Source organism: Dipodomys spectabilis, unplaced genomic scaffold, assembly GCF_019054845.1.
Source record: "Dipodomys spectabilis isolate Male_0828 unplaced genomic scaffold, ASM1905484v1 ptg000179l, whole genome shotgun sequence".
Classification (NCBI taxonomy): domain Eukaryota; kingdom Metazoa; phylum Chordata; class Mammalia; order Rodentia; family Heteromyidae; genus Dipodomys; species Dipodomys spectabilis.
This window is the reverse complement of record NW_024870856.1, coordinates 7,398,665-7,415,080: the sequence shown is the minus strand read 5'-3', so window position 1 is coordinate 7,415,080 and position 16,416 is coordinate 7,398,665. Positions and strand designations below refer to the sequence as shown.

At 37.7% G+C, this 16,416-nt stretch overlaps 1 protein-coding gene across 1 annotated transcript in view; it reads right to left on the bottom strand.

Annotated features, from left to right (window-relative positions):
* The window catches only part of Sema5a (semaphorin 5A), a 313,257-nt gene that overhangs the window by 178,882 nt on the left and 117,959 nt on the right, over window positions 1-16,416 (bottom strand). The window contains exon 4 of the mRNA XM_042695214.1: window positions 10,389-10,434. Coding sequence (XP_042551148.1) covers window positions 10,389-10,434 — 46 coding nt within the window. The remainder of the gene's footprint in view (window positions 1-10,388; window positions 10,435-16,416) is intronic.

The following is a 16,416-nucleotide window of genomic DNA, read 5'->3' as shown; positions in this document are numbered from 1 at the left end:
TGTTGGGGCCAGCATTTGAGGATGCAGGGAGGGGAGGGAGAGATAGTAAAGAAAATGAAAGTCAGGAAGAGGAATCTCATCTACCCATCATTCAGCACATTATGTCAGAGTCTAGGGCCATTTTTGAAATGGAAATCGAAATGCATTTTAGATAAATGAAATCCACCCTGTTTATCTAGCTACCTGTGATTGTCAGGTAGTGTTTGCTACTAGCTTACAGAAATTTCCAGATTTCATTTCATGAAGCTAAGAAAAATAGTCATGTATCTTCCACTTTAGTTTTGAGGCTGAAGTGAAGCAAAAATTCAGGAAGGAATAAAATTAATTATTAACAAAAAACTATGACACCATAATATCTAATGTATGTCCTATAAAACTACAAAAATTGAAGGAAGGGGTGGGGTTGGGATGCATAGTGGAGAACAATGAGAAGAACATTGATCAAGATGCCAACAACTGCTCAAAACAATAAAATCCATATTTTTAATCAAAGATGTATACAACACAACAGAATACCTTCTGAAAAGACTTTTCTCCAAGACTTCAGAAGCACTGAATCTATTTTATAACAGAGTCCTGTGTGTATGTAATCTGTGTCTAGAAAAACAGGAAAAGCCTAAATAAGACCCCACAAATATCGAACCCTACCCATCCCAGCAGTGTGATGTAAGCTACAGAATCATAGCCTGCTCTGCTTATGGGACCAGTGACATTACTCCTGGCTACTCTCAGCATTGCCTGATACTGGCTCACAGTCATTCCATTCTCCGGAGAGTTACTCTTTCCTGAGTCATTCTAGCAGACAGCCATGCTGCATTGGCCCTCCACTCAGCAGGCCACAGCTGAAGGACAAGATAGAGCTGGGTATAAAATACTATCTCCTTTGCCTTGACAGCATCCCTGCGCATCTACGCACAGTCCACAACTCCCTGTGAGAGGAGATGAATGTTGCACTCCTCTGGACAAATCCATCTCAGGCCGCCTTCTCTATAAAATCCCCCCTGCATCAGCTCTGAGTCCATCACCCCAATAGATCACATGCTCTTGGAGCCTGGTGTCAAGGCTGCATGTCCAGAGAACCTGACCTCAAAGCCATGAGTTACAATGATAAAATAACAGCAACCATCATAGAAATGCACAGTCAGAGCTAGCAGGCATGGCAATAAGAACAAATCCCTATAATAAAGCTGCATGGAGGTAATCACATTTTAAAGCAGCCTACCCCCAGATCCGAAACCTAGTCTAACCATGTACCAACTAAGTGGTCTCACGTAAGTCACAGATACTCTCTGATACCAGCACCTTTATAAAAAAAACTGAACATAACATCTTGATCTTCCTGCTTCTATAGAATTCATTATAATGATGCTTGCAAAGATCTGCATACAGAGCAAAGGCCCAGAAAATGCCATCTTATAATTCTTACTGTTGTTGACATCATTATTTCATCACAAATTAAATCATTCGGTTTGCATCAAATTAGCCTTATGAAAGTTTCTAATTATTAGGGAGAGGCTTCCTTTAAAAAAGTAGAAACTTAGGCAACCATTAAGCAATAACATAAAAATGCCTAAGTAAAAGGATGATTCATCGTAAAAACTGAATGCTGACAGTGGTTTGGGGGCTAATCCGGTCGAGACTTCTTCCTGAATCACCTCTCCAAAATGTACTGTGAAGAAAATTGAGGTCCAGGGAGGTTAAGTGGTTTGTTCAGAGTATCCCTACTTATTTACAAGAATGTTGGAAGCTTGAATAAACGTGTTGTGTACAGTAAAAATTAAAACCATGAGCGTGGGAGGGAAGAGAAGAGGGGACAGATAAGTGCATTCCCAGAGGCTCTCTTGTTCTTCCTATCGCTCTACAGGAGAAAATGCCCCTGCCTGTCAATGACTGAATGCCCAAGGATTCTGCTCTTCTTGGCTTTGCAGAGAAGCTGCTTTCTCCAGCCCAGTGTGTCAGTCAGTTGAAGCCATGGTGAGGAGCTATAATCAACAGGATTTGAGCAGAAGGATGTGTCACCCCTTGGCATGACCCAATTGTATCCCCTGAGTAGGACAGCACAATAGAACACCACAAAATTCAATGGCAGCATAGAACCGAGTCTCACAGACCCCATGCAGGCCTGTCATGAGTAAGAGAAATATGTGTGTGGGGGTGTATTTAACCACTTGGAGTATACGGTTGTCTACTAATGGCAGCTAACTCAATTGGATGAATAACTCTGACACCAGTAAAGTCTCATTATTCATCTTTGTAAAATATACATCAGCAACTACAAATCCTCTAAGAGGTTAAGAAAATAGACCAGATTGACATATTTTTAATTATAACTGAAACAACTCTGATAAACATGTTAACCAGGGAGCTAGAGTTCAAGAGACTAAAATGTGGAAAGGAAGGGTTATATTCAGGTTCTAACCTACTGGTCAAGGTCTTCATGGGACCATGCAAAATCTGTGCAAGGAGGGCTGGGAAGGTATTTCAGTGGTAGAGCGCTTGCCTCGCATGCCTGAGGCCCTGGGTTCGATTCCTCAGCACCACATAGGCAGAAAAATCTGGAAGTGGCGCTGTGGCTCAAGTGGTAGAGCACTAGCCTTGAGCTGAAGAGCTGAGGGACAGCGCCTAGGCCCTGGGTTCAGGCCCTACAACTGACAAAAAAAAAATCTGTGCAAGGACTGGCTGACAAAGTAAAATGAGCAAAAGATGGCAGGGCATCCTATTGCATGCATTCATCCTCTCGGGATCATCACTAGCATTAGGGAATACTCAGTGGGAACAACCTATGTAGTAAGTACCGAAGGTAATAAGCTATTGCTTAAAGGATCAGATCCGTAGGTCAAGTTCTATGTGTCAGATGGTCTCTTGTGAATGCTCAAAAGAAATGAATGTGGGTTCCAATAACACTTTATTACAGGGACCATATGAATGCAATATGCAAATATATACCATGTTCCACGTGTGTTACTGTCCAGACCCACAAAAGGTTTTACTAAAGATAATCTTGAAGGTATTTCTTATTTTCATCACAATGATTTTAATAATGGTTGAGTATGTAATAAAGAAAGGCAAAAGAGAAATAAAGTTCAGAATCAAGATTTTTGACAGCTATAGAGGAGACCAGTGTCTCTTGCTGAAATGAATATGAAACATAATTTTAAATTTAATCAATATCAGTATCTCACTGAAATGTTTACTTGAAATTATTAATTCATACAGAATTCTTTAAAATACACAGAACTTTCCAACAGAGGTCATGTCACAGTATAATGTCCCATTAGAGATGGCATTATAAACTGATTCAATTTACTTGCAAATTTAATTTCATATTAATATAAGGAAGTAACTTAAACTCAAGAATCTAAGGAAGTTCTTTAGAAATGGCCACTAAGGATTCATATAGAATCCTTATAGATATTGCAGATTGGATTAGAGATATAAGAAATTGGCTTATAGATATGTTGGATTATAGATAGTAAGAAATGTAAAAGAAATTGCTTGGCCTATCAAAGATCTGGTAGATTTAATCAAATAATCCTAGAAACATATAATTCAGAGCCCAGTAATATTTGGTGGGATGGAGGAATGCTGGCCTGTGAGCATTGTTAGATGCTTAGAACCATCTCGTTTCTACCCACCCCATGCCAATAGCAGCCACGTCTTCACAGAGTTGTGAAAAGTAACCCTAAACACTGTCAACTGTCCCCAGGAAGAAAAGTTGCCCCCGTTGAGAACAATTGCTCTAAACACTGACACAGGCACAAGCCAATTCCTCAATCCCAGATAGATAGGCAGAAAAAGAAGTGATCACACACTTTACTGTGTAAGAGAGCACTCTACCAATAATGATCACACAGGAAGAAGACAGAATACTTTACAATTTAGGAATCCTAGAGAAGCAAGTGGCAAACTGGACCACAGGTTTCCATCTTTTTGCTTATTTCCAAGGTTGTGAGGCACTGACAGCGAGTTCTCTTTCCCTTAGTAACAAAACAATATAAAAATGGACTTGTGAGCTATTTCCCACAAGGTTAGGAGGAAGATTGCGAGGTTAAGTGAACGGAGCCACTTTGTGCTTCTCATACTCTGGTCAGAGTTTCTACACCACAGCAGCATGGTAAATCCCAGAAGAGCAAATGTGGTTATTTCATCTTGAAGCTGTTTGCACTTTAAAACTTTTCAAAATAAAAGCTTTGTACCTATAGAATAACTGTGACAATCTAGACAGGAACAACATGAATGCCAAGAGTTGAAACTGTGGTGAGGATAGGCATCAGGAAAAGATGCAGAATGGCAGAATGGTCAGTATACATGGAACCAGCAGGTCTTCAATTTACCAGAGCTACATTGCAGCAAACCGTGAGACACAAGGGAGTAGAAAAGCACCTTGTAAATGATATCCCATTAATATATGATGCTCTAGTCACTGAAGTAAAACGGATTTTATTTCCTTAAATTAAAATCAAGTCTTCATGAAATTCATAAAAATATTATAAATACAGCCTTTTTGCTTCATGGTATATTTATGGGATGATTTTTGTGGCTATACCAAGAAACTTGCTTCAAATTGTTCACTCCAGCTATGAGAGTAATTGTATCATAACCCTTCATGAAATTGCTTTGCTGCTTTGATTTTACTACCAATGGCATTTTGACAAGGGAGAACACATTGTCTCCAGCAGAAGCAGAGAGACACTAATTTGAAGTAGGGCTCACTCCAGGTCCAGCCTCTGAATCAGGTGTCTTGCAGGGAAGTAGCATAGAGTGTGATTCCACAGAGCCACCTTGAAGGCCCACGTCTGAACCATAGACAATATGAAATGGAGACCACCCTGCCCCTTTGGAACAAGAGTGAGCAGGATGCACCCTAGGTGATGCTGTGCTCTGCAGGTTGCCAGGCAATGTCCTGACTGCCCAGCATGTCGTCGAATTCCAGGGAACTTCACAACGAAGGGCTCATTGGGACCTCTAGATTTCTGTGGAGATCACAGAGCAGAAGCAACACTATTTTACAGGTGCTTCCTTGTCACTGATGCTAAACCAGTGTCAAGCTAAAGAAGTGAATCAGAGGCCAAGGAGAAGGTACAAAAAAGTATAGCAAATGTGGAAAGGGGGGAATGGCATTTGGGAGCATTATCAATGCCAAGAATTATCTGAATGTCCTAGAATCTCTCTGAGCATTGAAAGCACGCACATAAAAAACATCTTCCAAGGCCTTATTTGACATTTCATATTGCTCTATCCTTTGGGTTCGATTGCTTTCCTTCACTTAAATTTGTGAATAAAAATATGACATTTCTTTCACCCTTTAGAACTTTTAAGAAATTTAGTCATTAGTGAAACATTAAATGTGAAGGGATCGAAGCTCTTGCGGGCAGACCTTTGGAGTCAACAGGCTGTCTGGTAAGTTATCACAACCATTGGCTGTGATCTAACACTGAGAATGCTCAGAGGAATAAAACGCTTCTTCCAACACAGAGTAAAGTTCAATGCAAGGTCAGAAGTGATGTTTCAAAACAAAGGCTATCAGGCTGTAAAATTTCTGAGAGACATCAGATAGCCTTCCTCAAGATGAGTTACAGAGAAGTAATGCCTGAAAAGATATTCAAGGATCTGTGTTATTTTCTAGATGAAAAAGATGTGGGAGAGTGAAGGGGAGAGAAGACAGCAAGAGAAGGTACTCAGATCTGAGAAACAGACGAGTTGGGGAGACTGAGAAGATCCTACTAATAGACATAACAGATGTACCTCAAGTGATGATAAGGGTGCAGGCCAGGCCCCTGGAAGTGGACTCTACCCTCCTTCACTGACAACAAGAGCAAGCGAAGCCCTGCTTAGGGGTGAGTAAAGATTACTGCTGAGAATCCTTCCTGAACGTAATTCTCTATCCCTTGACTTTTGCTCAAATTAAATGCCATCCTTGTTCTCTGTACTCTCATTTTCTTTCATGTTTAAGGACTAGTTTTCCATCTTTGGGAGGAAAATAGAAAATGATCATTATGAGACACACAAATGGATCCACATGATCCCTGATAGAAAACAATATTTGCATATGTAACAAAAGGCACACAAGCCATACGTGTTCTTATCTCTTTATCTGCAACCCATAGGCACTTCACATCATACTGCCCACCTGAATTTGACAAGTTCAAATCAAGATGAGTAGAAGCATAAAGTATACACCAAGACCGACTATTACAGGAAAACAGGCAATTGCAGTGTACTGCATTTGTATTTCTTATAATGATTTCCTATTGGAATGGTAATAGGTTAGATATTATAGAAATAAACCGTACCATGAAAGTAATTTCCCTGTCTCAATGTACATTTTGCCACATGACTACTAGGTTATCTCAGATTAGCTCTATGGCTCCCCTGCTTCTCCTGAATAGCACAGCTTATACCACCAGTACAGATCTTTCATTGTCAGTGTGCTTATTCAGTTTTGCTACCCATGAAAATAGTCATTTAATTTAAAAGAAAACATTCATAAGAAAGCAACAAGACTTCTTCCCTGAGGACATGTCATAAAGAATTGCCAGTGTTCGCTCTCTTCATACTAAGCAAACAGTAAGCCATAGAACAGCACACAACTACAGAAAGGGAAAAAGGAGAGAGTCACAGCCTGGCACTAATGGTGCTTTTTGCAGGGCTTCTGTGATTAGGACTGTGTTTTCAAAGATACCATTCAGAAAGTCATTGGAGGGGGGCAGGGGTTGTGTTATGTCAGCAGAAGAGGCTCTTGCCGGTGGTATCGCCGGTGGTTACCTCCTTCACAAGAAGCACATACTCCCACAGTAACTGAGACCTAACTCCCAGTAGACGGACGAGAAGATGGAAAAAGGAATTTCCTTGTCCTCACAATGCTGCTCCCACATAGGAAGGAAACGCATGCCTCAGAGGTTTTACATCCATTGATTTTTTTTCATGTCAGTAAACTCTGCAAGAATATTCTTAAGTACTTCATCTCTACTTCCTCGTTAACTTTCTATTACCATTTCTAGGGATCTTTTTGCTCTTTATTCATGTGTTACATCTATACATAAACAGGTAAGTGTGAACATACATGTGCACATACATGTACATGGACACTAGCTTGTAAATGTCTGCATACAAATGTACATGTGTGCATGTAGACATGTGTGCATATGTGAATATATGAGCTGGTATAGAGCACATGTGCATAGGCTTGTATGTGAGCATGCATATACATATGTATATATGCATGTGTGTAGAACACAGATGCAAACACATGCATATGTGTGTAGATATATACAATTTCCCTCAAAGCTTATTGATTGGTATATATATGTATATATATATATATATTTATATATATATATATACATATAATTTTAACTCAATTCAGTGACTTAAAATAAGTAAGGTACAGAACTGATACCTTTACCACAAAGTTTCATCAAGAATTTTCAAAGAATAAAAGTCATTCATCTTATACAAATCAGAGAATTAATATTAATACATTTTAAGGTATGTTTTATTCATAGACATTCACATTTTATAAGTTGTCTTGATAACGTAACTTACAGAAACTAAAGTGTACGTTCCAGGATCCAATTTGGATCCAGGGCTGTATGTTATTCTTGTGCTCACTGGTGCTCTTCATTGAAGGAACACCTCTTCATTCTCTCACAACTCCATATTATATGAAGTGTAGAAAGAAGTGCTGTTGTTGTTAGCACAGTCTTCTGTGGAATTTATGTAATGATTGCTCATGTTGGAACATTTTAGTTGAGTTGGCACTGAAATGCTACTCTGTCCATCTTCAGTTCAAGAAGTCACTGCACTCATCCTTTCTTCCTGGTGAGGTTAGTTTGGACTATTAACTCTATAAGTAAGTGAAGCCACAAATTTCCATGTGAAGCCACAAATTTCCCTCAATTATTAAGTATTATATAGGTAAGCACTATGAACTGCCTACATATACTTGGATTAAAAAAAAGTAATAGCATGAGTCAGGTTCCCTTAAAATGATTTTCTAGTGTGACATCTGCCAAGTCATAATTATTTATTAAATAATTCCCCCAGTGCTCATTACTTGGGCTATTAAAGGGCTTTTCAATATTCAGATGTATTTTTATGAAAAAAGAGAGCAGTCTCTTCTGCCTCATTATTTTTTATTTCCTTTAATGTTAGTAGTTGCTTGTATATTCGTGTTTGACTCAGTGTTTGATCATTTGATACCACGTCTCTTCGATAATACAATTTCTGGAGATTTCTGGGGGGGGAGCCTACTGGAAGCTAGCTACTAGGTGCTTTTGTCATGTATTCTTCATTCTTTGAATATCCACTTCACTTCTGAAATGACACCCCTGCTATTTATTATCTGAGTCCTTGTAGCCTGCTACTTCTCCAAAAAACTCTGGGCCTATGTAGTAAGAATTTATGTGAATTACATGAGCTACTACCTGAAAAATAACACATCCAAGCCTTTTGACCATCAGATAGATAAAACAGGAAATGAATGGGTGTTCATATATTGACACATGCACATATATACACATCTATATGCCAGCTTTGAGTATATATGATATGATAGAAGGTATATTACATCATGAGACTCAAATGACCACTTCATATGATTCCTATATTACATCATGAGACTCAAATGACCATTTCATATGATTTCTATCTATGGAGAGGTCTAGTTTTATAACAGATTTTGCAAAATAATAATCCATGTTTTTAGTAAACTGTGGATATTTTAATTCACAGAAGAATTAATTATATGTTGTATATGTATTTATGGCATATATTATATATAAATATGAACTGTAAAGCCTAAATCTAGGTAATTAATATATGGATTACCTGACATCTTTTTCATGGTATTGTGGTAAGTATAGTAAAAAGCTAGTCTGAATGATTTCAAGCCTATAGTATATCATTATTAATTATATTTATCATGTTGCATACTAAATTCATTAAATTTATTCTTGTTTTCTAACTGGGTCATTAGATCCTTTGACCCACATATTCTCAGTTGCTTCATTTTTCCCCCACGTCCATACTGATACCATCTTGCTTTATGCTTCCATAAATCTCTCAGTTTTAGATTATGCAGATAAGGGAGACAACACAGTACTCAAGTTTATTTGCCAGGCTATTTCAGTTAACATACTCTGAAACTGTAGGTCATTCTGGTTACTTACTGATAAATATATAATCTTAACAACCAGTCAGTTTATTGTGTAATTGGTAAATATTAAACTGCAGTGAAAAGATAATTCATTGCTAACTGTGATGGCAAAATTAAGACAAGGATTTATTATACTTTTTTAAACCAAAGCAATGCACACTTGTGTGGAAATTGATGTATTTTGTCTTTTTCCCATGTCTTACTTAATTTAAATCATGATGCTACAGGACTGGTATTGATTGGGGCCATTCGCCAATGAATAAAACAACAATTACTAATAAGCCTAGAGCTACTAGATCACAAATCCAGATATGAGGTTCTTCAAAGATTAGGCTTTTTGCCAATATTTTCTTTGAGTGTAGGATTATTTTATATTAAGAGGCTTGCAAATAAAAGATAGATCTAATCATCAAACTCTCTTATAATGCTTCCTGAACATTCACAATAGTGGCATTGGAGAGAGGAAAAAAAATTACAAATTCTCTCCAATCACTTCTTAGAACCTAGGGCACAAGGATGATATTAAAATCCATTGAAGCATGTTTCCCAGAGGAGGAACAGCCCAGGGATTCTGGCATGGTCCATGAAATCCCAGAATTCAGGGGAAGGTGGGCATTCATGTCTTAAGCTTCTTTCTCTCCCAGAAGACTTGATGATCACACTTTTCTAAAACACCAGAAAAAAAACCCACAGAGGCTTTTGCATTTCAGATCTGCTATTAAAACAAATATTCATGAATAAAGAGCTGAAAATCGTTTCCCAAAATGCAATAACCAGAAATGCATAAATTGGATTTTTACCTACTGTTGTTTATTCGTTATTGTGTATGGCTGTTAGCCCACAGATTCATGTTTATATAACAATGAAAGGAAAAAGGAAACAAAGATGGTTCATAAGGAGATGATAGCTGAATGCCAGAAACTAAATAACCAATGATTTATCTAACAGCAACAACAGGAAAAGGCTCACAGAACTGAGAGCCTGTGTCCCTCTCGTTCTCCATCACCCAAAGAAGAATGTACCAGGATGACCACCAGGGAATGAACAGGCCATATCACAGCAGGGAAAGGCGAATGAGGGATTAAAGAAAGTGACATTTTGCATCACCTACAACAGCCCAGAGTCCTTTACACCTCACTGGGGAGGAAACCGCTCAGCCTTGGCTGTGTATTTCACTGAATCATGACTTAACTGCAATGAAAATGAGAGCTTAAAAATAAGTTGCACCTACCTGGATGAGAGAGAGATCCTCAAGTAGTAATCTGAAGAGGTAGTTTCTACAAAATACAAAAAGAACACATTCATTTTTAGTGAAGACTCCAAAAAGATACACATTATATTCAGAAGATTAAAGACTAAACATCCTTACTAGTTTTGGTTTCAAGACTATCCTATGGGTAATATATAGGTAATGCAGGTTATTTTGGACCAGAAAAAAAAGAGGTATTCAATGTCAAGTCACATCTGAAATTGAAAAAAACAGCTCACAGATAATCACTGATATTGTGTGTATCTGTGTGAGAGAGAGACAGAGAAAGAGACAGAGACAGATATGAGGGAATTGTAAGACAGCCTGTTGTTTTCTGGAAAGAAAACGTATGGATCATCAATTCTGAAATTCAGTTTAAGTAGGATGATATGATTCTCATCACTGGAACTAACCAAGTTTTATAATTAAATTTTTTAATTCACCCACACAGGGTACTGCATGCTTGTAATTGCAGCTATGACTGAGGAGATAATAGGAGGATCACAGTCCAAAGCCAGCCCTGGGTAAAATATGAGACCCCCTCTATCTACAAATTAGACAAAAATAAAAAATAAAAGAGCTGAGGCTAAGGCTCAAGACTTGCCTACCAAGCAAGTCTCTGAGTTCAAGTAGCAAAACAAAACAGAACAAATTAGCAAGTAAATAAATATAATTTGCTTAATTCAACCTATCTAAATCTTGTCTTGTTGGAGGAACTTAATTCAGAGACATGAAGCTGCCCGTCTGCCCAGGGAGCTGAGGCTATCTGGTCATAAGCCACCTCTGCAGTGACTTGAAATACAGAAAAAAAAAAGAAATGCAAACTACGAATTTTCAAGGAAAAGAATGCAAAGGAAGCCAGAAATCCCTACCAAATGCCCACGAGGTACACAAGAGATTTCCACTCAGGGGTGCTGGATGGAGGCGGGGACCTTCACGAGACAGGATCCACAGGAAACAACTGGGCCACTTGGAAGACCCATCTCAATAAATTCCTCACGAGTATTCTCAAAGGTTGTGTTTTTCTTAATATTTCAAGATCAACTCATCATATAGGATTATAATTTTGTTGCATAAAATCAGTAAAGTTATTAGCATAAATTCCTTCAGAAAGAGGGTGCTGTTACGTAAGTCAGGTAACAAGTACATAAGTAAACTGACAATATTTGATATTTGATAATACTAATGGATATTACTTAACCATGTTTACTCAATAAAGCTTACTTGAAAAATTTAAAACTGGAGTCATCAGAACTGTCTATAATTTTGAAAAGTCTCAATGTCTATTTCTCAGTGAGGATTTTGATTACATAAATTTCACCGTATTGTGGGATAGTGATATGTAGCTAAAGTTACGAACATGTTTTAACCTTCACAAGGGGCATTGCCATTATCATGGTCTATAAGGCTTATGAACTCTATGATCTTTGATATTACTACTATTTCTTCCACACTGGTGATACGTACATTTCTTTCCTTGTGCTTAGTGTGAGCAGTTCCCTCTATTTCTCTCATTCCCTCCCTCCCATCACTGCCCTTGAGTTGGTTAGTTCATCAATGTCCAGGGTAGCTGATGGGCCCCTCCTTTGTATTTTTTCACCTATTTCCACCTGATTCTGTACCCTCCTCCTCGCTTTCCCCAGATGTGCATATGTATATACCATATGTGAGGTCAAGAACATAGAGTCATCTAAAAATGATGCAACAAATTAAGAAGAGATCCTCTACAAAGGAGGAGGCAACAATGCTTGATAAGAAATGTACTCATTACCTTGCTCATGTAATTGTAACCCCTCTGTATGGTATTTTCACAATAAGAAAACTTATTAATTAAAAAAAGAAGAGGTCCTTTATTCTTGAGTCCTGTTTTCTTTCTCATATCTCCTTGCATTGTGAATTTAATATGCACATATCAGGGAGACCATGTGCCATTTGTCTCTCTGATCTTGGCTTGTTTCGCTCAGTTTGTTTGTTCTAGTTGCATCAATTTACCTGCAAATGTTATTATTTTGTCCTTTCTAATGACTATTTAATATTCCATTGTTTATAGGTACCACAATTTTTGGATCCATTCATCTGCAGTGGGGGCACCTGGCTATTGTGAACAGTGCTACAATGAACATGGAGGTACATGTGTCCATATATCCTGGTTCTTGTTGCTCAGAGTAGATGCCTAGGATTGGTATGGCTGGGTCATAGGGAAGATCTATGTTTAGTTTTCTGAGGTATCTCCAGACTGCTTTCCAAAGTGGTTGTATTAGCGTACATTCCCACCAGCAGTGCAGTAGAGTTCCTCCTTTTCCACATCCCCATCAACATTTGTCATTGGCTGAATTTAAAATATAGGCCATTCTGACTGGGGTAAGGTGGTATCTCAGAGTTGTTTTTATTTGCATTTCCTTTATGGCCAGGGTTGATGAACATTTCCTCATGTGTTTCTTTGCCATTTTCATCTCTTCTTCTGAGAAGTCACTCTTCAGCTCCCTTGTCCATTTAATGGTTTGTTAGATTTAGGAGGGATTGGTTTCTTGAGTTCCCTGTATACAGTGGATATTAGGCATTTGTCTGATATATTGTTGGTAAATATCTTTTCCCAATTGATTGTCTGTCTTTCTAGTTTGTTGATTTGTTTCATTTTTAAGGCACAGAGTTGGAAATTGCTTCTAAATGTTTAATACTCAGCAATGATCTATACAAACCATTCAATCAATTAGAAATCTGTAATACTGAGCATTTTACTATTCGGCTCATTGATTGAGATTTTCAAGTATTTACAAAAGAAACAATTACGGAATTCCCTATCCACCTTCCTCAGTCCTTGGCATCTAGCAAAACACAAAGCAGACTCCACTCATTTCACACCCCTTCATCAAACCATTGGGTTCCATGCACAATGCCAAGACTATTTTTGCCTTGGAAAAAAAAAAAAACAAAACTCCAGCCCAGCTAAGCAACCTGAGGGACCTGAAATCCCTATCAGCAATTGATCCATCACTGTTTAGGTCAATGACCTATGAAGTTAAAGGTTACAAAAAAGAAGGGAAATCTTCTAAAGGGAATAAAAAATTGATATTCCCAGATGTTGGCCACTCAGAAAGCAAAGTAAGATCTATGTCTTCTGCAAATGGCTGTTCTCCAGGGCGCTGGGCAGGAGGCAGCCACTTTATCTTCTGACTGTAAGAGCAGAGAGGAGGGAAACAATATATATGAGGTTCACAAGAAAGGCCACCAGGCTTTCCAACATGAAGGAGTAATGTTCTGGCTCCCATCCAACAGGGAATGCTAACCAAATGTTGTACTTAGCATCAGTTTCTCTAATAGGGTAATGCTCTCAACAACTTAAAGTATGTAAGTGGTCTCATTAATCTTTCTAACACCCACAAGTATAAATAGGTAGTTAGAAGAGTATTGGCATTATTCTGGGGAAAGGCTTTGGTGCAAGAGGTTAAAAGATTCGATTCTTAAGAGTGTCTTGGTTATACAAGGGGAGTTATTCCATATTACCATTTTTTCTTATCTTATTTCTTATGCTTTTATTTTTCTCTTTCCTTTCTTATATACAAAAGAAGTAAAAAATAGAAAAAGCAAGTTTCCCAACTGGTAAATTTAGTTTGGTTTTTTTGGCTATAGTAAATAAAAATATGCCATTGTCTCTGGATAGGAATCTTCTCTTTTGTATTCAAATGTCTCAGAATAAAATTAGACATTGTGCATTCAAATGCAATAAACCACATTACATTTAGGAGTAATGGTATGAGGAATACACAGATCCAATGGGCTGTATAATTCAAATCACAAAGCCATTAAATCTGGCAGATTCAAAATGACAATATTAAAACCTATTTGTCTGTCCCCCACTAAAAATGCAAGCAAGTTTTCTCCCTCTTCAAAGGAGTTTATTTCTTATTGACTTGCGTAGAAGAACTCATTCCTGGGTTCTATCACATCTCCATTGGGACATTAGCAACAAACCGCTAAGCACAACAATATATTCTCAGTGGGGGCTGAACAGATGAGGTTCAATTGCGTCTTCATGTAAAGGAATAAAATTCAACCTGCATTAAAGAAAAGGTTGAGCCATCATAAGCATATTAACTGAATGACTCATTTTATCTAGAGACACCATAAAACTTAACTCTGACCTCCATAAATTATGAAAGACACAGGTGTTTTAAAATGACATTCACTTAGAATAACTCAATTGCTCTCTGATGAATATGTCTGTAAAAATCAGAGAAAAACTTCAAGTTCTTATTTAATATGTAAGTCAGATGCCTGATCCAAATGAGAAGATAGAATAATGAAAGAAAGCAGACGTATATTATGCAATAAGAGAATGTAGGGACTGAAAAGCAAGTACATCTTTATAAAGCATTTTAACAAAGTGAGAGAAATGTTTCTTGTCCTTTAATAAAAGTTTAGATGAAGGCAGCTATAAAACGACCTGAAGACAAAACCTATCCTCACTTCTTCACCCCACCCTTCCCTCTCCCAGCTGTTTATATCCCCAAAGCAGTCTACCTCTGAGCCATAAGCATCTCACAAGGGTTGAAAACGCTGAAACTAAAATTATAACCATGTCCCTAATATTATAGCATCACAGTTCTGTAAATAACATTTAAATCCACAGTTTCTGAATAACATGGAGGGAGGTTGCTAACAATTTAAAATTTATAATAAAATATGATTTGTTTTTCGGTCATGGGGCCTGAACTCTGGGCCTGGGCACTGTCCCTCAGCTCTTCAGCTTAAGGTGAGCACTCTACCACTTTAACCACAATGCCACCTCTGGTTTTCTGGTTGTTAATTGGAGATAAGAGTCTCACTGACTTTCCTGCCCAGGCTGGCTTTGAACTGCAATCCTCAGAGCTCAGCCTGCTGAGTAGCTAGGATTATAGGCGTGAGCCTGTATGATTTTTAAATATCACAAAATATGAATTTTAGTCATAATTTCAGTCACAGGTTTGTCTTTCTCCTCAAAATATATATGTATATGTATACACATATACATATACATGTGTGTGTGTGTGTGTGTGTGTGTGTGTATGCCTGGCACTAAAAAACACAGATTTTATCTTTGTTGTAGTTGTATATATTCAGTACCTACTCTTTCAGGCTCATATTGAGAAGTCTTAGCTATTAAAAAAAAATTTCCAAAAACACATCTGTAAATGTCAAGATTAAAAAAAGACTTAGAAAAGCATGCATGACCTGACCTCTTATTAAACTTTATAGCACACAATAAGCAAAACAATGTTGTAGCAACCCTCAGAGATATAAAGAAAAGGAGAACCTACTTCTCATAAATATATTTTGACCAAAGGTTACTAATTAGTGTTGGTCACAACCAAACTGAAGACCTGAGTTTTAATATGCTTTAAATAGTATTTGCAAATCTCTATGTGATTTGAAGATTATAGATGATAACTTATTTCACTAAGTTCAACTCATGGCTCCTACTTTTATGGGTTGAGTACGTGATTTGTCCTTTTCTGTTTTTAAGCTAATAATCATGCCAATTTAATTTTTCCGTGATTCATTTAACCTGTAACACACTAAAAATATTCAATCATTGAATTATTACTATGGACAATTATTTTTCAGAGTTATCTCCAATTAATAAAATATGTACTACTTTTTGGAAGACTTGCTAAATGTTTAAGTTATTTTTAAGTAGTTGTACAAAGGCGTTTCAATTCTACAAGTCATGTCATGAGTACGATATGCATCATGACGCATGCTACACTTCCACCATTCTCTTCCCCTTTCCTCATCCCATCCTGCCTGTGATGCAGTTACGTTTGTACACATTGTACCTTGAATAGAATGACCGCTGCCTCATGTGATGCAGTTACGTTTGTACACATTGTACCTTGAATAGAATGACTGCATTTACTCACCCTTCCTCCCGTATTCATGTACCCCCATTGTCCTGCGCCCCCAACCAACAGCTTCCTGGTATTCATTTTGTTAGAGTTTATTGGTTGTTGAGTCACACCACTGGGTTCCT